At 35.1% G+C, this 22,306-nt stretch overlaps 2 protein-coding genes across 5 annotated transcripts in view; one reads left to right on the top strand and one right to left on the bottom strand.

The window, feature by feature from the left end:
• The first annotated feature begins 185 nt into the window (after nt 1-185).
• Nucleotides 186-17,660, top strand: LOC135196293 (valacyclovir hydrolase-like). Its single transcript, XM_064222997.1, has 6 exons — nt 186-340; nt 8,334-8,428; nt 8,848-9,014; nt 10,445-10,598; nt 15,800-16,055; nt 16,898-17,660. The coding sequence occupies exons 1-6, from the start codon at nt 267-269 to the stop codon at nt 16,992-16,994; spliced, it is 843 nt and encodes a 280-aa protein (XP_064079067.1). The 5' UTR covers nt 186-266; the 3' UTR covers nt 16,995-17,660.
• Nucleotides 17,661-19,276: 1,616 nt separating this feature from the next.
• Nucleotides 19,277-22,306, bottom strand: part of LOC135196294 (uncharacterized) — a 47,126-nt gene continuing 44,096 nt past the window's right edge. For 3 of the 4 annotated variants that reach the window (XM_064222999.1, XM_064222998.1, XM_064223000.1), the window contains exon 4: nt 19,277-21,914. In XM_064222999.1, the coding sequence (XP_064079069.1) occupies nt 21,841-21,914 (74 nt within the window). In that variant the 3' untranslated portion in view covers nt 19,277-21,840. The remainder of the gene's footprint in view (nt 21,915-22,306) is intronic. The other variant, XM_064223001.1, reaches the window with a different exon arrangement.

Below are 22,306 nucleotides of genomic sequence, written 5' to 3'. Positions count from 1 at the left end.
TAAACGCCTTTACTTCTGCTCATTATACCATATTAAGTTCAGAGCATATAGTATTTTCATAAGGGTTGCATTTCGTTTCCAGCAAAGTTCAGTTCGGTTCGGTTCGGAGAAAATTTTGCTATTAGAGAACGCATCCCTGGGAATAAGATTTTTTGCACATATTTCTACATTTGTTTATACATTTTTTTGTACAGAATTAGTTAGTAGTAGTCATTAGTCAAGGCCGCCTTGACAAGGCGTTAGCTCCGTCCACTGTCTTACGAACGATGATACGATCACTATTTAATTATGCCCGACAGCCCTTCTGTCAAGCTAACCGGAGTATTCACACTTCATTAAGGTAAGGCGTAGAATTCTGATTTCCTTTATGAATGGAATATGACATGACAGTTTCTAGAAGTGTACCATTATTCCTCCTGAAAGAAGGCCGTGGCTGGTGTGTACGTGATGAATTGAAGGTGGTTCGGTCCATGTGAAGTTCTCAGTTCCTTACTCTACTAGTAACTACCTACCTATTTAGTCAAGTTATGACAGACCCGTTTCGCTCTTTCGTTTGAAAAGGCCAATATTTTCATTTTTGCTTTTCATGACCTACCTAGCCATATTTTGTTAGCACCGGTTATGCTCTTCACCTAACGCCTTTCAAGTTGACTGGGAATTTTGTGACATTATCTAATCTTGGGTAAACTGTAATGGAGGTTACTCAGAATACCTTAAACATTCAGTAAATGATAGGAAAATTGCCCTCCTTTAATTAAGTATATATATATATATATATATATATATATATATATTATATATATATATAATTAATTTACTATATACTTACCTATATATACACGCACGCGCGCACACATACAATATATATATATATATATATATATATATATATATATATATATATATATGTATATATATATATATATATAATTATATATATATATATGTGTGTGTAATCAGTTATAATTGTAATGGTTGTTCATCCATGAATCCCACCTCCTAACAATGTGGGAATCAGCTTCTATGTAGTTACTTGGTAGGTTATTTAACAAAAATGATATTTTTTATAATAAAATAATGTTTTGTTTATATTTACCCTCCTCCCCTCCCATGGATGAAAAGGCAAAAATAAAATTGAGGTTCTTTGCGAGTTGTTCTCCCATTCCCCCGGTAGTGGGCAGGGTACCGACCTACACCGAAACAAAAGAATCGCTGCTGCGATTTTCAACTTGTAGCTCGGGTACTTAGAAATACTTACTTTTGTAATTACCTGTGAAGTATAAACAAAACTTTATTTTATTATGAAAATATAATTTTTTCCTGCTTTATGCGCAGTAACCGAGCACTATATGCTGCTGGCCCTCGTCTTTTGTACTGAATGTAGCAGTAAAAGAAAAAAAAATTCCATGCAGCGATTGCGTCACGGACGATAGCGTCTGTGTCACCTGCGGTAGAGTGGTGCAGTGTGGCCGTAGTGTCAAACTGGTGGTGTGAAAAAAGACCTTATGGTAAAATACCCTAATTTAGGGTAATCAGACCTTACTTTGAGTAAAGCTTACGGTAGAGTTGGGCTGGCTTGCCCACCAATTGGCTAAGTTAAAATTGTAATATGTGCAGGAGTACTTTGAAAGAAATCACAAATTGGTGAACAAATGTATTTAAGAATCCTCATGCTGTTTAGGAGCATCATGCTCCCTCTTCAGTGTGACGGCAACAAAACGTAACTACAATTCATTACAAGTTGAGACAACTAAGAAAGAAAGCAAAATAACTCATTAAGGTTTTAGAATTTTAGAAATAATAATATAGGATGTTAAATAGTAATTTTCAGCTTTTGCTAGTAGTATCAGTAACCTTGTAATTCTGTTATAGATGAAGATAAAAGTATTGGTGACAGAAGGCCAAAATTGGTTATCAAAGGCACCAGTGCAAAGCTGAAATCAAGTTTCAATTTCAGCCAAAGGAAGATGAAGAAAAGATAAGTTGTTTCAACCAGTAACGTGCTCCGTATGGTGTGAGTATGATGACAGTAGTGCCTCAGTACATTGAAAACAACCTGGATGCATTTTTCTAAGATGTGGGAACAGAAATATCATCCAAGTCTTAGGAAAAATGGGCGCTTCTTCCAGCAGCACACACAAGAACTGAAGTGGGTGCTCCCAGTAGCGTGAAGTCAACAGCTACGAGAAAACTCAAGAACATTTTTGTGCACAGTAGAGGTCCTCCAGTTCTTAGGAGAAAAGAGACAGGAATGAGGAACTTAACGCTTTAGTACATGAATAGTGGTTTCTTCCAAGATTTAGGGTATCGAAAAGGTTTTCAGATCGATACTCGCATCCATCTCAAAATCTTGTCTTGAGAAGGTTAAGAAGCAATGGAAGAGCATTGTTACTAAAGTTCAGTTTAAACAAGTAGCAATGACACCGCCTACACTCATTCCTGTAAAGCCACCATTTTTAAGGGAAACAGGCTATAGGGTACAGGACAGTGATAACCTCTACTGGGTCCAACAGAGAAAGCCTAATTTTAATCCTTCTCCTAGATGAAATTCCGATTCTAACTCTAATCGTAATGAATGCAATTAAATGGAAAAAAAATAACGACGGTCTCGTGAACCTAATGAGAAACCGGATCCGAGAAAAGGGAGAACACGAGAGACCAAAGAGAGGGAACAAAAAAAACGGGTCAAAAGAAAAAAAGAACACGAGACCAAAGAGAGAAACGGGTCAAAGCAAAGGAACGAGGACATGTCACCTTCGCTCATGAAAATCTATGCCATGCAGGAGCCCCTGGAGAGAGTGTCCCAACCATATTTGTGAGAGGTGATGGGTTACCTCTCTCTAAGATCACATTTCATCCCACTCTCAAGTCAAGTGCGGTGCGGTCACTGTTGCTCCTAGCCGTCTCGGTGTCGTGGTCGGTATGGCGTTGGCGTGCCACCTCGGTGGCCGCGAGCCCGATTCTCAGGGGTTCCATTGAGGAGTGAGAGATGTGTATCTCTGGTGACAGAAGTTCACTCTCGACGTGGTTCGGAAGTCGCGTAAAGCCGTTGGTTCCGTTCGAATAACCACTGGTTCCATGCAAGTAAAAACACCATACAAACAAACAATTGTTGTTCCTGTGGATAAGAACTGGTTGAGAGATGATAATTACCTCTCGGAAATTATGTTGGTGATGCACTGCCTTGCATGTGGTACCCGACAGAAGGAAAAAAAATGAGAAATTACATCCCAGCCTGCGTTTAAGAACCTACTTTCAGCAGTTCAGACCATAAAGAAGAACAACACTCAGTATATTTCTTTTTTTTAAATAATATGCTCAAATGGCATCTCCTAAAGCTATTGGTGATACAGATGGGGCAGTATATAGTTAAAGATAACAGTGCAGCAACTGTTGAGGGATGAACATTTTACATTTGGTCCACAAATACTGGTAAATTTTTAAAGATTGATGCTATATATATATATATATATATATATATATAGATATATATATATATATCTATATATATATATATATATATATATATATAATATATATATATATAATCAAATGAAAATTAATTCCGATGAGTATTGAGCTAAGCCATTTGGAGTTATAGGTAAGACTGTAACAAGCGCGAAACTACTGCGTATTTATGCCTATGCTAGAATGGAATTGAATAAGTGATTTAGGCCTTATGTCTGCACAGGCATAACCGAGCGTTAGTGGTTGGCTTTAGTCATCCACTGTCAAGAATATTTGTATACTATCGTGGGTGGGGTTCGGTGCATGCAGCCACGGTCTAGCTCTAGCTATACCTAGACCGTGCACACAGCTACCAAGAGCAAGTCCCCGTAAAAGCAAGGCCACCTCTTTACAAGATGCCTGTTGTGCAAAACATACGTCACTAATAAATTAGAGACCAGAAAGATTTAATTCATAGACACTACCCATCTTGTCAAAAATGATGGCGAATGGAAAATTTTACAGTACATTAGTGTCTGAAAGGTAGTTAGCTTTAGGAGTCTTCTGGAGAGGGAAAGGTCATGATGCGCAAACGGTTTCGATAAAGAATAATGTAAAGTATGACTACATAATATTTAAGAGTTGAAATTATAAATACATAGGAAATTCTTGATGCCAAATGTTGGAGTCCGTAGGGGTTGGGGGGATGGGGTTAGTGCACCTCGCGCGATGCACTGTAAGGCATTTCTAAAGGTTCCTTGCAGCCTCCCTTCGGCCCCTAGCTGAAACCGTTTCAGTCCTTTTACTGTACCTCCACTCAGTAAATTTGTTCTATCTTGTTATCCACCTTCTCCTGACGATTATTTCATAGTGCTTTGTCTCCCATTACACATTTCAAACCTATTAACAGTAACAATATTTTGTTCTGCACCCATCTCAAAATATCAAAAGGGCACAATGATGCTCGTTGATTCTTCTGCGACGACCGAGCTATGACGAATACCAGGAGCCAGTCCCCGCCTACTCCCCTCCCCCAAGGTTCTCGGCTGCCATTTGTATTCCCAGTTGTTTTGGTCATTAGCATTGTAGCTGCTTTTATACATCAAGGTGGGAATTCCTTTCTTTATGCTAAAAACATACCGCAAATAAATTTATATTCATTTCAGCAATTATTGAGATCTTTAAATAATCCTCAGTATCGCAGATCAGACATGACAAATTTGCAGGTATGTGTTACTATACCGCCCACCTCGAGACAACAAGATCAGTCATGCGGGTGGGCGTCGATGATTGTGAGGGTTCAAAGGTTGTGATAACTCCGCGCCTCCGATGTTATTGTAAACATCGACCCGAAAATTATCAACATAAACTTTCTTGCGTGATTTATTAAAATTATATACACATGCACGCACTCACGCTCACACACACACATATGCCTCGTAGTATAGAATTTTGTATAGTGGTTATGCATGCCCACAGTAGATTTGTAGATTTATATGAAACTTGGAGACCATCCTCTTTACATTGAAATTATAGGTATTACTTTTCATACGAAAGTTTCAACGGCGGAGTCCTTCTGTTAGTAGTTATCTTTGGCAAAGTGTGCGTTTTTATGTCAAGTCATATGCTATCCTTCTAATAGTCAAATATAACAGAATGCAAATTTAAGACATGACTCAATACTATATGATGAAAATAATTGTAATAGTAAGAAAGACAGTGACAGTTGCGCTTTTTCGAAGCTTCAGTGTTATTTGCATACTTTATTACAAGTATCGTATTCTGTCTATTAAATAAAGAATTCATAAACATCTCTTAGGCAAAATACCATCCATTGTCGTCCTTCGGTAACTATTACCTCAGGGCCCAAGAGAAATAAAGTTATGATTAATATAAAAGGTGTTAGTAATCGATCGAGTCGGACCCTGTTTCGTGGCTATTTCCATTAACTTTGGATATTGTAGTAAATGTTATGTACACTGAAATTTTTCGACCTCATTAGAACTAGATAAAGTTTATCATTACGATCACGACTGAAATTTCGTGACGATCGAGTGATGCGTGAACTGGATTTGGGAATGGAGAAAATTTATACTCATTGTGATGAAAGCAAGATTAGTCGACTGTTCAACTTTGCCTTGAAGAAGGAAAATATAACTATGACAGTCGTCAATTTAAATGAAAATAAGCTTCCAAGAGTACCTTAACGTAGTCTGTCTTTGAAGACGTAGTGTTAAGGCCTGTCCACACGAGCGGGCCTGATCGGCGTGCTCCGGGGTTGAGGGGCAAATTCTGGCGGACTTACCGTGAATATTGTCCACACAGGTGAGGCGATGGAGAGATGGGCGTGCCCGACAATGCCAGTAGTGTGTTCAGTGCGGTACGATTAACATGGTGCCTACCGAAAAGAAGATATTGTGTAGCATGATAATTGCTGTGTGTGTGATGAAAAAGAAGAGAATATCGTGCAAAGAATGGCTCAGTAAAAGAAATGTATGTGGTTAACGTTCGTCTGCCAGGGTCGAATCTCTAGCCATCGGGCACCACCATGGTGATTTTGCTACAAGACCCATCGGGCAATTTGACGGTTTGCCCGTCAAGTGTGCCCGTTAGAAGGGAGGTCCGCCGATCAGGCCCGGTCGTGTGGACAGGCCTTTAGTCTGTTAGATGGTAAACTGGAAAGTTTATACTGTTTATCGGTGCCGTTCACTTCTTAAAATACTGTCGGACAAAAACTCAAACAGTTTACAGCTGCAAATCACACGTCATGGCCAAGCGACAGGCATCTCATAAGCCTCTGTGAGACCAAACCGGCGTTCTCGTTTTTATACGCCATAATCCGCTAGCTGGATTTTGTAATAGCGTGAAAATAAAAGTTAATGGACACAATTAAATTATCCGTAAGTACATGATTATAAAGACGATAACTTATGGGCCAAAGCTTCAAAATGAATTGGAAATAAAATTCTTCAGAAAACATTTAGGCTAAAGACGTGTAGGCGCTGGAGATACCCGTATTTAAACAGCTAATATCTCAGAAGTGGCAATGGCTACCATGTTCAATAGATCTTGGTAGCAAATTGAACCTATTATTTAGCCGTGAAGAACTCAGGCCGGTGGTACAGAGAGTTCTGATAAGCGTGGTGGAGTTATTTTTGACAAATAAAATTGTCTGAATGTTATGGTTTGTTTTATTTTGGTTTTGTGAGACACGGCGTTAGATTTAATTGGTTAGTCTTAATTCCATGGCGTGAGGTTTGTTAAATCATAGTGTGCATCCGCATCTGAAAGGCGTTATAGCATCAGACTAAATTTTCTGAATTCATTGGTACCTACAGTTATTGGCTTGTAAGTTGATGCTGTCAGGGGAAGGGAGCGACCTTCTTGAATTGATATAGAGTACGAATCCTGATTTCATCACAGGGGCTCAGAGTCTTCCATTGACTGAGTAATTTTTCAGTCAGATATCCCTCGTACCTTAGCTTTATTTTTCTCCAGTAGGTGAATGATGGTTCCAATGTATAATGAACAACAGTTTCCTTATATATATATATATATATATATATATATATATATATGTATTAATATGTATGTATGTATGTATGTATGTAATATGTATGTTGTATGTATGTATGTATGTATGTATGTATGTATGATGTGTTCTGTGTCTGTGTCTGTGTGTGTGTGTGTGTCGTGGCCTATTCTTTTCAGTACCTCTTTCATGCCGTCTCAAAACAATCTGGTTCATTCTTTTATTTACACAAATACTTTTACCATTCCAGAATCGCCTCATTCTTCACCCTGTCCGTTCTTCTACTGTAAATGTTACATAAACAATTAATCTCTACAGCTCCCACTTTCTTTGCTTATTTTGCGTTCCACTATTCACTTTAAAAAATTAAATGATGGTTCAACAAAACATATTTTTCTGTCTCTAAATCTTTTGCACTCACCCTTCTCTTTGACTCTCCTTTTTTCTCATTATACCATCAACCAAAATTGCTCCCGAATGCCAGCAAAATTCTGTTGCTACCATTATCTTATTGTCCGTGTTAACATTACTTCTTCATCCTCCTAGTTTACCATTATAACCTTACTCTTGCTCATGTTTCCTTTCAACTTTCTCTCTTTGCCAACACTTTCAAACTACGTATGTATTTGATTTATGCAGTATCTCTGCACTGTCACATATAAGTACTACATTATTATATCTGCAAACATTAACCCATCCACGCTCCATTCTCGACCGATTGTACTTCTCCCACAACTTTATAATGATATCCGTTGTACATTATCATGTTTCTTCTGCTAGAAATCTATGTGTAACTGTGATTTTGACCATTGCCTCCCTCTGCATATTAGCATTATGGGTGGATTATGTATGCCAATTATTATTTCCTATCTTGTATTGCTCAAAAGTTATGGCCAAAGTTACATTCCTAAATTCTGACCTTAGACCCATAAGGATGACTTGAACTCCTTGTAGTAATCATTGCAAATTGTCCATGGGAAAAGTTGTGAGTGTAAAGTGTATACTTAGCAACGAGCTAGTTGCAACTGTTTGGAAGGAAAATAGGGGTAATGCACACAAACTGTCATTTTAAACTAAAATGAGGGATATTAGTATTTATACAAACCAGAAGTGAGATATGAAATTATTGTATATTGTAAATGAGAAGCAGTTTAAACCAGTAGAAAAAAAGAAACAAAAGCAAGTTGATGATAATAGTGTTTTTGGCACCAAATGTCTTTATTGCCTTACTTATACTTCTACATCTAAAGAACCTTCTGTATGGTTCAGAAAAGAACTATAATTGTTGAAGTTGCTAATGGATTTATTATTATTATCATTATTATTATTATTATTATTACGTATTATATTTCAGGGCTTATGCAGAGTTGATGGTGAATGGAAAAATGTTACATTATGAAGTTGTTGGTAAAGGAGACAAGGTAGCTCTCTGCTTGCCAGGAGCTTTAGGTACGTAAGTATGATTTACAGTAAGTTGTCATAATGGGCATACTGTATTGTTAACAAATCAGTGTAATGCTATAGTATGTTTGAAATAAATGATCATAATATATTCATTATATGGAAAGGCCAAAAAATGGGAAAACTTCAGATGACAATAGTACAGTAGTCGAAAATACTTTCTAGAAATAAAAGTTAAATGTATTCACAATTTATAAATTCATACTTTTTGAGAGATTATAATATATCAAGTTTTGCATTGCATTGAAATTTAATTTGTTTTCTAGACTGATCATACTAGTTTTATGTATGGTATGTTCATATGATAAAAGAATTATAATGACTATGATTGTTTACTGATTGTTTAATGTGTACTTTTATACGTTTACTGGTTCATTGTTTCTGTTATTAGTTTTCCTTTTTCTTAGGAACAATCCAGTCAGATTTTGGTCCTCAGTTAACTGGCTTATCTCATGAACAACTGAAGTTGGTTGCATGGGATCCTCCAGGCTATGGAAAGAGTCGTCCTCCACCAAGACAATATAAGCTTGATTTCTTGAATCGTGATTGTGACTTAGCAGCTTCCCTGATGAAGGTGACTGTTTTTACCTGTTGTATGAATGAAACTATGTCGTAGTACTACATTAAAGTGCTAACTTTTACAGTTGCCCCTGTTTTACTAGGTACATGGTGAATTTTTCCAAGCTTTAGCATATAAGCATGAAATGGCATACAAAAGTAAATACGTACGATATATGTATCTTTTCTGTATACGTAGATACACATTAATACAATAATTTTTGAAAACTATTCACATTTAAGATATCAAAAAAGTAATATGTAGAATACTGTATTACATGTATAGTATATATACATACTGTAGTTACTGACACTTATTGCTGCGCAGAATTGCCGTCATCCATACATTTTGTGCTCTGGTGTCATACTAACCAAACTTTTGACAAAATATAAAAGTGATCAAGTGTGTGATCATGAATTCAGATGTTTTTGCTGGGTTTATACAGCGTGCATAAGTGGGTTAGTAGGGATGATAAACAGGACAACGTATTTTAACACCAATCCTGAGGTGAATCATGTGGGTTGCTGACCAAGATGGAAGTTGCTTGCAAAGTTTCATATCATACAGTGGGAATGTCTATTTTCTCACAGATATTTCAGTTCTTGGTATTCTCCAATTACAGGTACTGTAACTGGAACTGCATATGCTGAATTTTTACATGAATGGGGCAACTGTGCTATTTACTTTTTTCTATTTAATTTTCGCTTGCAAAAGTCCATGAAACCAAGGTAAAATAGAGATGCACATATTTGAGTAAATTGGAACTGTTATAATGGTAGATTTTTTGTATTTGTTAAGTATATTGTAACACACGTCAAAGTAAGTGAAGAGTACTATGTCGACAAAAAATAAATCAGTTGTTTTTTTAATCTTATAATGCTACAAGAGAAAATACGTGTAGATTTTGACATAGTAGAGGAGATTGTGTACCCAGTATGCACATTACAGGTATGTACTTTGGAAAGTATATACTACATGAAAAATAAAGCTAGCTTATAATATCTTTACAAGGAAAACTTTACTAAAAACTTACTTTGCCTTATAATAATATACATGTACTGCCTGATATGAGTTTATTCTGAAGTGTAGTTCAATGCTGAATTATCCCCTTTTTTTAGAAACACCATGAAGTCATCTCAATCTGTTAATAGTTTTGTTTAGTTTACATTTTAAGAAGGATACTGTTAGAGCAGTAGTTCATTTTAAGTAGTTTAGCCAATATTTTGTTTAATTTTTAAAGGCCTCTTTATTGTAGTCCCATATTTCTCACATTTCATTAGAAGCCTTAAAGAAAAATCTTCCCAATCTTGAAATTTTCTGGTCTTTAATTTTCATTTATAAATGATCAGGAACTTCAACTTTTACATTCTTGGATGTGATTTTAGAGATACCACACTTTCAAAGGAACTGCAACATCTCTTAATTTATTGAATTTATACCTCCAGAATTTAGGATACTGTAAATATTCCTTGCTGGGCTGGAGTGATGGTGGCATAACTGCTATGATGATTGCTGCAGCCTATCCAGAAAACGTGGAGAAAATGGTTATATGGGGCGCTAATGCGTATATACATGAGGGAGATTTGAAAATGTATGAAGGTAGCTGGATTTTGTTTTATTTTCTCTATTTTTTATACTAATATTTCACTTTTTGATGACCAAAAGTACTAGTACTTTATTTCCATGCATAAGTGAGGAGATTTTAATACATAAGAGCCAGCAGTGTTGTACAGTATGTTTTTGACTGCAATGGAATGAGACAATTTCTTTTTTTCTTGTTTCATATCTGTGGGCTTGAATAGCTTCCATTATGCAAATTGAAGTGAGTGCTGTTCTCAAATAGTAATCCCGTCACATTTAGATACTCAAGTGTCATTTCAAGCACACCACAGTACAATATATGAGAATACGTATACTGTATATGAAAGGAAATAAATTGCAAACTCTAGATTTGAATAGATCCTCTAAGTTTAATCTAGAACAAAACATGCAAAAACAGGGTCAAGGGTTTCATCTGTTACAAAATGTTCATGCAGTGCATTTACAGATAGATGATGTAAAAATATGAACTCATGATGACTCTTGAGTATGTAAATGCAGCTGTATTTTTAGATAGATGATGTCAGAAAGTGAACTCATGATGAGTCTAAGTTGATAAATCATTCAAGTTAAAACAAATTCGGCACCAAAGAGTGATCTTGATGAAATTTTCTAATTTATTCTTAGAATACTATGTACTGTATATCAAATGCAGCCAATTTTATCATAGGCTCACAATCTATTCTGGAACCTAACCATTTGAATAAGTGAGATGTGAATTTAGAATCAATTTCCACCATATGATTAGATGAAATATATCTTTCTTATGATACACCATATTATTTTTTTTACATTCTTTGTTTGATATCAGGGTGAGAGAATGGGTTAGTTTTCATTTCTAGAGCATTACATATAATTGCATATAAAAGCCAAAAGCACAGAATCAAAACTAACTTAAGGAAATGTGTTTAGGTGATGGATATATATACTGTATTTCTTAAAGTACAGCAACACTAGAATATGTAGAGTACTCCAGTTACATTGTACTTATAATAATAAAGATTTAGAATGTATCAATAAATCCTATGTGTACAGTATTCAGTAATGAATTAATTGGAAAAAACTAGCACATTAACTAGCTAATCACAGATACTGTTTTCTCAGCATTGTTCATTGTACATAGATAGCACGCTACTTTACTTATGATCCTGAATGTTTAGCAAGACTTGACATCAAGCAGTCTCTTTTGTAACAATTAAAAACATCATCTGCTGTTGCCAGAACATTAAGTACTATTGTTTGGAAGGCTTCCTGTATTTTTAATGCTAATATCATTGGTGCTACAGTATAAATATTAAAAATTGTACTATTACAGTATACTAGATTTTTCAGGTTTTATCTGTGTGGATGTCAGATCTTTATCTTCTCAATATTTCAGAGTGGTAGTTACAGTTTTCATATGGATATTGTCACTGTTAGATTATCCTTTTAGATCATCTGTTGTCTTTCACAAGTTTTATTTCAGTAGAGAACCTTTTATGACCTTTGGTGTGAGTGCATTTGTGGCATCCATAATCTGCTGAGGTGCCATGCTGTCACTCTATTCAGTATCAATGGTAGTTTATTTTCTTATTTATTCTCTTTATTGCAAACCTTTGCAATTTATTTTCTATATTGCAAAACTCTGGATCTTTTATTTTCAGTACTGAAAAACTTTTGGTGTTCTGTACTATAGATTTTGATGCCTTTAAGCCTAGGGAGACTGTTATGCTGCTTTAAAATATCTTGCACTATTGCCTTACCTTTCATGACTTATTTGTTTTTGGTTTTTGCTTAGCAACAGATTTTTAGTTATTCTTTTTCATATGGTATACATAGTAATGTTATGTTATATGGAAGCTTAATTAAGAAGTGAAGAGTTTTTTCACTGGTTCTAAATAAATTTTTACTGTACTCGTGCTAAATGATGATGATAATAATAATAATAATAATAATAATAATAATAATAATAATAATAATAATAATAATAATAATATAATAATAATAATAATAATTAATAATAATAATAATAATAAATTAATAATAATAATAATAATAATGAATAATAATAATTAATAATAATAATAATTAATAATAATAATAATAATAATAATAATAATAACAACAACAACAACAACTCCAACATGGCATCACAAACCACCATGCGCGCAAATGCCCCCAAATGGATGACCACAGAAATATAAGAACAAGGGAAATATAGCAAAGTAACTAAGAAATATAAGAACAAGGGAAATATAGCAAAGTAACTACAGGCCTATCACCTGCCTACCAATAATGTGGAAGTTACTAACAGGTATCATCAGTTAAAGGCTATACGTACAATAATGTGGAAGTTACTAACAGGTATCATCAGTTAAAGGCTATACGTACAATAATGTGGAAGTTACTAACAGGTATCATCAGGTAAAGGCTATACAACTACCTAGAGGATACAAACACTATCCCCCACCAACAGAAAGGCTGCAGAAGGAAGTGTCAGGGCACAAATGACCAGTTCATGATAGACAAAATGGTGATGAAGAACAGTAAGAGAAGGAAAACCAACCTAAGCATCGCATGGATTTACTACAAGAAAGCCATGACGTGATACCACACGTGGCTAATAGAAAGCCTGGAAATATATGGGGCAGAGGAAAACCCCATCAGCCTCCGAAAAAATACAGTGCGCAACTGGAATACAATACTTACAAGCTTAGGAGTAAGACTAGCATGGGTTAACATCAGGAGAGGGATCTTCTAGGGCAACTTACCGTCCCCACTAATCTTTGTAGTAGCCATGATTCCCATGACAAAAGTATTGCACAAGATGGATGCTGTATACCAACTCAAGAAAGGAGGCAACAGAATTAACCATCTTATGTTCATGGATGACATCAAGCTGTATGGTAAGACCATCAAGGAAATAGATACCCTAATCCAGGCTGTAAGGATTGTATCTGGGGACTTCAGGAAGGAGTTTGGAATAGAAAAATGTGCCTTGGTCAACTTACCAAATGGCAAAATGACAAGGATTGAATGGATAAAGCTACCAGATGGGAATAGTATCAAATACAGATGAGACTGGATACAAATACTAGGGAACAATAGAAGGAGAAGATATAAAACATCAAGAGATGAAGGATACGATCAGGAAAGAATATATGCAGAGACTTAAGGTGATACTCAAGTCAAAACTCACCGCCAGAAATATGATGAAAGCCATAAACACTTGAGCAGTACCAGTAATCAGATACAGTGTAGGAGTAGTGGAGTGGACGAAGGCTGAACTCCGCAGCATAGACCAGAAAACTATGAAACACATGACAATGCATTAAGCACTACACCCAAGAGTAAATATGGACACACCATACATAACATGAAAGGAAGGAGAGAGAAGACTTCTAAGCATAGAAGACTGCATCATCACTGAGAGTAGAGCTCTGGAGCAATATCTGAAAACAAGTGAAAATGAGTGGCTCAGGAGTGCCTGGGAAGAAGGACTGATAAAAGTAAACAAAGACCTAGAAATTTACAGACAGGAGAATGACAAACAAAACGGAAGAATGGCACAACAAACCAATGCACGGACGGTATATGAGACAGACTAAAGAACTGGCCAGTGATGAAACATGGCAATGGCTATAGAGGAGAGAACTCAGAAGGAAACAGGAGTGCTATCAGTGGCACAAGATCAAGCCATAAGAACCAGATATATTAAAAAACAATAGATGGAAATAATGTCTCACTCATGCGCAGGAAGCGCAATGTAAAAAACGAGACCATAAACCATATAGGTAGCAAGCGAATGTGCAGCACTTGCACAGAACCAGTACAAAAAGAGGCATGATTCAGTAGCAAAAGCCCTCCACTGGAGCTTGTGCAAGAAGCACCAGCTACCATATAGTAATAAGTGGTATAAGCACCAACCAGAGGGAGTGACAGAAAATGATCAGGCAAAGATCCTCTGGAACAATGGTATCAGAACAGATAGGGACAAGACACTGATTGGCAAAATCAAGAAGAAAGTATCACTCCTTGATGTCGCAATACCATGGGACACCAGATTACATGAGAAAGAAAGAGAAAAATTTGATAATTATCAAGACCTGAAAATAGAAATAAGAATGATATGGGATATGCCATGGAAACTGTACCCATAATCATGGGGACACAGCCATGATCCCAAGATCCCTGAAAAGGAACCTGGAAAAATTAGATGCTGAAATAGCTCTAGAACTAATGCAGAAGAGTGGGCTATTAGAAACAGTGCACTTAGTGAGAAAAGTGATGGACTTCTAAGAGGCAGGATGCAACCTAGAACCTTACACTATAAAACCACCTAGTCAAATAGGATGACTGAGATAAGAAAAAAAGAAAACAAATAAATGATAATAATAATAATACTAATAATGATGATAATAATACTAATAATAATAGAGATATTTGCTTTTGCTGTAACAAGGCTTATCCAGACCATTACGACAAGAAAATATCATATGGTCAATTTTATCAAGAATACGTTTTGTAAAACGATCTCTTAAGTTTTCCGTATTGATTAAGGTACCATTGCAAAAGTCCTGTAAGGGGTACTTCCCATGGGTTACTTGCATGATAGGGCACTAGGTACATGGTACTAAATGCTCTTTGCAGTGTTTTTTCAACCATGGTACCTTATTTTCTGCTCTTTACTTTTCACCTGTCCCTCATGGTCTCTTGCCACTTAACTGTTCAATTTTTAACTTTGTCTTTTTTGTTTTCACCTATCATTCAAGAGCAAATTTTTTGCCGATGCATTATGAGTGCAAGTGTTAAACTACTTTACAAAAATAGTTACTGTATGTAAGAACTATTTGTCATGAAAGTGATAACTAAGTAGTCAAGTAGACTTTTCCATGTAAAAAGAGGAGTTTTTTCATATAGCGTTGAGCCTTGCCACCAAGTTTTAAATGATTTGATTTAGATATGCAAACAAGAAAGATTAGTACAGTAATATAAGCTACATTCATGTGGATATATATATAAGCTGATTTATTCCAAATGCAAACTAATTTAAGGATAAAGGGTACCTTATTACATTATACTAAAGAATTTACGACTTGTGTGTGCTGTACTTTACATTGTACCAGTATATTGCTATTTCAGTGTATTCTGTAACTGTACTGCACATTAATTGTTTCTGATGATTCTCAGGCTCTTGACTCTTTCATTCTTGTTACTTCCAGCTATTCGTGACATTGAAAAGTGGTCACCCCGTATGAGAGCTCCTCTTGAAGCCACATATGGTAAGGAGTACTTCAAGGCAGCTTGGGAAGGATGGGTAGATGTTTTTACTGCTATTTACAAAGAGAAGGGAGGAGACCTTTGCAAAAGTGACCTTGCCAAGATTACCTGTCCTACCTTGATTATACATGGTGCCAAAGACCCAATGGTAGGGCAAGACCATGCAGATTATATTCATGAGAATATTGCTAACTCTCGGTGAGTAAATGGGTTTTATATCTTATTGCTAAACCCTCACTGAAAGCCAGACTCCCTATGTTGTTTTTCTTGATTCAGTAAATGAGTACAGTAATCAATTATTTTTTGTGATAATGTATTCTATTCATATAAGGGGTTTTTCACAAGATAGTGGTTTAAGAACAGGGAAGCTCTCTGGTATATGCCCTTATATTCTTATTCAGTTATCAAAGCAATAAGAAATCTGTTTTATTTTTCTCTACATACAAAAAATGCTGAACACTTTAACTTAATTGTTTTTATAAATATGATAAACAGTATAGGCACTAAGGGAATTTTATGAGTACTTTATAGTAATTGTTTTTATAATAAATATGATAAATAGTATAGGCACTAAGGGAATTTTATGAATCCTTTATAGATAGTAATACATTTGTATTTTTATCATTTGGATTTGTATCAGTCCTATTTAATACAATCCATGCTTTCAGGGTAGAGGGCGTATAATTGAATCTTTAAGTATTACACTTAAATGAATGTTGTAACTGATTAGTTATTCACTTGGTCACTTGAATTTCCCAAGAATAAATGTAGACTTCTTATGTTTGCTGTCTCACACCCAAGTGGTTGCTACCCAAGAGTCTGGTGTCAAATTAGGTGGCTCCCAAAGGGTTTTGCCAAATTGCTTGTGCCCTAAGAACTCTACCCCAATTATAACATTCTGGGCAGAGTTATAGAAGAAATATGAGTTTTTATTTTAAAAATAAAGGTAACCTTTAACTTTAGGTGACAGTACTGAATATAAGTAATGATTATCTTTAGATATTCTTTTTATCATCCTCAACAAGACAAATTTTTTACAGGTTAATTGTTATGGAAGAAGGGAAACACAATCTTCACCTGAGGTATGCTAATGACTTTAATGCCATGGTGATGGACTTTCTCCTTGAGGGTGAGTGAGTATTGTAAAACTTGCTATGTAATGAGTGCATCTTCACAGATGTAACTTAGTCTAAAAAATCGACTTTTGTTGATAGCTCTATTTTCGTGATGTATAGCTGTAGAGGTTGAAATAAATAAGCCAGTGATTTATAGGACTAAAGCGTAATGTCTGAAAGGAATACTTAATAGTTTAACCAGAATCCTTTTTCAATTTAATTATAAAATGACAAACAAACAAACAAAAAACTGGTTACTTAAGTTTTAAGAAATAGTAATTTTACTACTGTATATATTATATATTTTGAATATGATATTTTGGTGTTTCAAACATGTTCCAGCAGTAAGATTTCAAGCATTTGTCTAATTGATTTTATCCATAATAATTAGGCACACAATACTGAAATATAGCTTGTAAAGTGAAACATTATCCTTAATGACTAGTCGTTAGATGATACTGAATCTTGTACATGCATTTGTAACTTGGTATTGCATGTTATTTCTACTCTCCAAGTTGAAAAATTTCTTGGAAATACAGGGATATTTATTTCAAGTTTGAAATGGATTCTTCATTCTTGTTGCGAGATTTGACCCATTATCATCTGGCAGATTACTTCATGTGTTCAATAGGTGCTTCTGGAAGTGGAAACATTATGCTCAAATTTGGTACAATAAAAATATTTCTTATGTGTGTTTTTATTATCTTTTTACAGTGATACTGTACTGTATGAATTAATTCATGTACTATCGGTGTATGTATTGTAGATAACCAGGCATGAGTAGATGAGGGATTTTTTAGATGTGGCCAGTAGGAAGTGACGAATGTCATCCAGGTGTTGACTGACATAAAAAAGGCCAGGTATCTTCCCAGTCATTAGCACATGATCTCCCTGGCCTCAATTCACCTGTTTGAATTACACCCATCATCTGTTGAAAAATAAGACAAATTCCAGTCTAACTAGTCTGATTGTCATTTGAATAAGGTTAACAATGATTTTCCCATCAATAAAATCATTAGTTTAAATTCTTGTAAAGAGTTTACACGGGTATCTGAGTTGCCAACTGATCTTGAAGATGTTCTAGTTTTTATTTGATTCAACTTTTGCTCTTGAATAAAATTATTAGTGCTATATATTAGGTTTCCTTCAATGGTTTTAGTAATGCTCCATAGTTGAAAATTAAGATTATAACTGTAACTGTAACAGGTATTAGTTAACTGCAATGCCAACTAGTATTAGTTTACATGGACTCTACACATAAGAAAAAAAGTTTGCTTAGTATCCCAATTTTGTCCCCCCTACATTTGTCATTCATAAATAAGCTTCTTTTGTAAAGTAAAATTGCTCAGTTTACCTTTTGCTGTGACTGAAGTTCCTTTTGAAGTTAACTCTCGGTTTTGAAATTGTTAATACTTATGAGTCAGTGATGTAAATTTCTGTTAGTGTACAATTAAGATGTTTGAGAAAAGGTAAAATGAGATTATTGAGCTACTTCAGGTTATGCTTCATATGTTAGGTTGTAGTTCCAAGATTTCTGAAAGTGTGGAGAAGTTTTTTGGGCTGTAGAGGGCAGGAACATGTGATTATGCTAGCAAGTCCCCTATGTCTGGTAACTTCCCCAAAATTTCAAGGTCTTCCAACCAGAGTCACTGAACAGCAGCAGCACCAGTGTGCAGTGCATGCGCCTTGCTGTCGAACTACTCAGTTCCAGAGGTCCTTTACTCTTCACACAGTTGGACTGTGGAACAGTTTCCCTAAGGATGTCGTGCAATTGGAACATCAAAAGTTCAAGCAAACATGCAGTCACTATCCTAAAGCTATTTTCCTTGCATTTTAATACATTTTTATGTATTTATTAATTTATTTTTTCTTTTTAATACGTGAGATCGCTTCATTTGGTTTTTCTCTTGACCTTCTCTTACTCCTGATGAACACCATATTCTTTGGAAGCTCCAAATGAATAGGGTTCATCTTCTGAATAATAATTAGGGGTATGTGAAGTAATTTCTCTTCACTCATCTCTGCCCTGAGCATTTTATGCCAGAGCTCCCATGATTTCTTAGGCCTTCCTACAGTTCCTGCTTTACAATGTAATGCTTCTCAAACTAATTTCATTGTCCTTTGTCATTGGACATCTCATCTTTGAGCCACATGCTCATTAGCAGTAAAATCTTCTAAATGCACTTTGACCGTGAATCTTCATATTTAATGGTCATATCTTTCCAATATCTCATCTGAAATTTTTTGTAAGTTTTTACTATATAGAGTATATTTGTCAGTGTTTTAGGTACAGAAAACTCAAAGGCTTCACTTCTTTTATTTCTAAAACTTGTACACTGGCTGGTTGCATTCGCATAGACCGTTCTCTTTCCAAAAAAACCAAGGTGCAGCTAACCCAATTTTTACATAAAAACTTAATTGCTACCATGTATGTTAACATTGTAAATATATTTGTTTACTGAAAATGTCAGAAGATAATACTGTATGTAGTTTGTACAGCCTCAGTATATTGAATGTAGGGCAAACACCAAAAACCTCTACCATAGAATGTATCCATCAAAATCAACATGCACACAAACACACACTTATTAAACTGGATGGTCTGATTACAGAGTCAACATACATATGATGTGAAGCAAGTTGACTGTATAATCAACTATGGCATGAATTAAAAGAGTACAGTATTACAAAGTTTATAAAATATTGAGAAAATATTCCATTCACAAAGCATATCAGGAAAGATTTCACAAATGCTACAAAAGAAGCAGCCACATTTCATTTTAAGCTCAAAAATACAGAAAAAATCAAACTCGACCTTGGACTATTTTTAACATCTATGGTATACCTAATTTTTCTTACAGATATGTGTCCCAAGTATACTGAATTTTACAATGCATGTCATGAGAGGTCCTTCACTCAAGACAGAATGGATCAGATTCAAACTTGTAGATAAATAATCATAATCTTCACTGCTGCATTTCTAACCTCAGCACACACAACTATACACCTGAGTGATCTCAGCTCCATTCTTCATGTTGTGTAGATTTTAAGCAATGGAATCAGAGCATGCTCTTTGAAATTGAGGTCACAAGATTAGGACTATGAATAGGGATATAAGTTAAATATTAAGATATGATTGTTTATCACAGACTGAGGAAGAACTAGAGGGTACAGATATATTGTGAGTATGAATAATATAAGCAAAATGTACAGAGAGTAAACTGGAAGTGATGACCACACGCAAAAGGAGCGCAACAAACTTCGTATTACTGCATTGTAGGTAATGTTGTGGATAGTAAAGGTTTCAGTTTTCAGTTATGGTATATATATATTTATATATATGTGTGTATATATATACATACACACACATACACAAAGAACAACAGGGAACTGAGGATGGTGTTAATTTGAACCTTTATTCAGAGATTGTTGTTTTATGCTGGAGGTAGTAGAAGAAACGGTTTCCTCAGCATTGCAAGCACTGGAAGAAATTGTTCCCTAGTTACAGCATCTAAACCATTATGCAAAGAAATGTAAAACTGAGATCCATCTAGCTATACCATGAACAAATTGAGTCAATGAACATCCAAATAAATGTTGCTGGTAAAAAATTTTGTAACTTGTTTCTGTATTACTATACCCTACTGTACTTTGTTGTCAAGTTTGTTAACTTGTTGATTTATAATAATATAGAAAGGTTACTGCTGCTTTTATCAAGAAATACTGTATGGTGATATGATAATGATATGGGTATTGCTCATTCGATAGGCTTAACTTATAGTTTTAAACTGCTTTAGGATTAAGTAACGATGAGGAAAATGTAATGTTTATGTATGGGCAATAACAGAACATATAAATGATAAAGAATATTGCATGTAAATAAATAATTTAGTATTTAAATTATAAAATAAATATGTTCACAGCAAACCTAAACAGATAAATGTTATCTGCTACATTTTTCAAAGGTTTGGCATAGACATGGACAACATACTTGTACACACACAAAGCTTATTAACAAAGTTTCTAAAAGTTTTCAAGAGAATTTTAGCATTTCAGAAAATGATTCCTGAGGGTCTCTTGGAAGATTTCATATGGATATAATTTCCCCTTCATGGAAACATGGATAATATTTTTATGGTTCTTTTATTAGTGGTTTTATATCGATTCTGAATGGAAAATAATTGTCTCATTGCATCAAAGAAATGAAATCATTGGCTTTTAAGAATTAAGGTCTATACGCAGTCCCTGGTTTACAACGGTTGCAGCTTACGACGCTATAAGTTTATAACGCTTTTCAATTATATTCATCAGAAATGTTTTCCAGATTTACAACGCATGTTCCAGAGTTATGACACTGATCCGACGGAAGAAATATGACTCTCTTAACGACGCCAATCTGACGGAAGACATATGACTCCAAAAAAGCAAAATAATCAATATTTGAAGTTTTATTTTATAAACATGCAATAAAAATGTAGTTTACATAGTTTTCAACATACCCAAAGCATTAAAAGTAAGTTTTCTTAGGATTTTTGACGATTTTCGACGATGTCTCTGCTTACGACGATTTTTGGCTTATGATGCGTCTCAAGGATGGAACCCCTGTCATATACCAAGGACTGCCTATTCACTTTCAAGTTTTTAACTGTTTATGAAAGGGAATATCAAATCAAAAGAAAATCAAGGCATTGGAAAGGGATATATCCTTCCATTAGGGGATAAGGCTTGTGTACAGGTATACGTCTTTGGCTATTTTAGGGAGTCTTTTTCCCAAAATCAGGTCTTGTCCAAAGTCCGTCAACCAGGGTGGAAATAAATCAAGAGCTCTCTTCGGGGGAGGTCGATTACTGTGTTCTCAAGGTTGATATTTACTTCAGGTAGCGCAACAGACGAGGTTCTGGCCGACGATCTGATGCGTAATCATCACTACTTTCATTTGCTGCTGAAAATTGAATAATTGATTATGATGCTGCAAAGAAACTGTCATTTAAATTAAAATCTTGTTCACATTTTATCTTTACATAAGACTGATAATGTGGTGTCGGCTACAGAAGTCCACCAAATAACTATCCTCAAACCTCTTTATTTTTATTATAACAATGTTGTAACTAAAATAATGATAGCTAATCACACAAGAGAGGTGGATGTTTCTATGTGATGGCTCATTCAAATGAAAATATCCACAGAGTATACCAAATATTGTAGATTTTGCTGGTACCCTTGCATGGGCAGATGTTGTATGTAATAAGTCCCAGTTACAGGAGTTTTTAACAAGCTTACTGTTTCTGTATCTTCCGAAATTATTTTTGTTCTAGTTCAGAGATGCTTGCAAAA

This window comes from Macrobrachium nipponense, chromosome 17 (genome assembly GCF_015104395.2).
Source record: "Macrobrachium nipponense isolate FS-2020 chromosome 17, ASM1510439v2, whole genome shotgun sequence".
In the NCBI taxonomy this organism is placed as follows: domain Eukaryota; kingdom Metazoa; phylum Arthropoda; class Malacostraca; order Decapoda; family Palaemonidae; genus Macrobrachium; species Macrobrachium nipponense.
The sequence above is the reverse complement of the archived record's forward strand: the minus strand, read 5'-3'. Positions and strand labels throughout refer to the sequence as shown.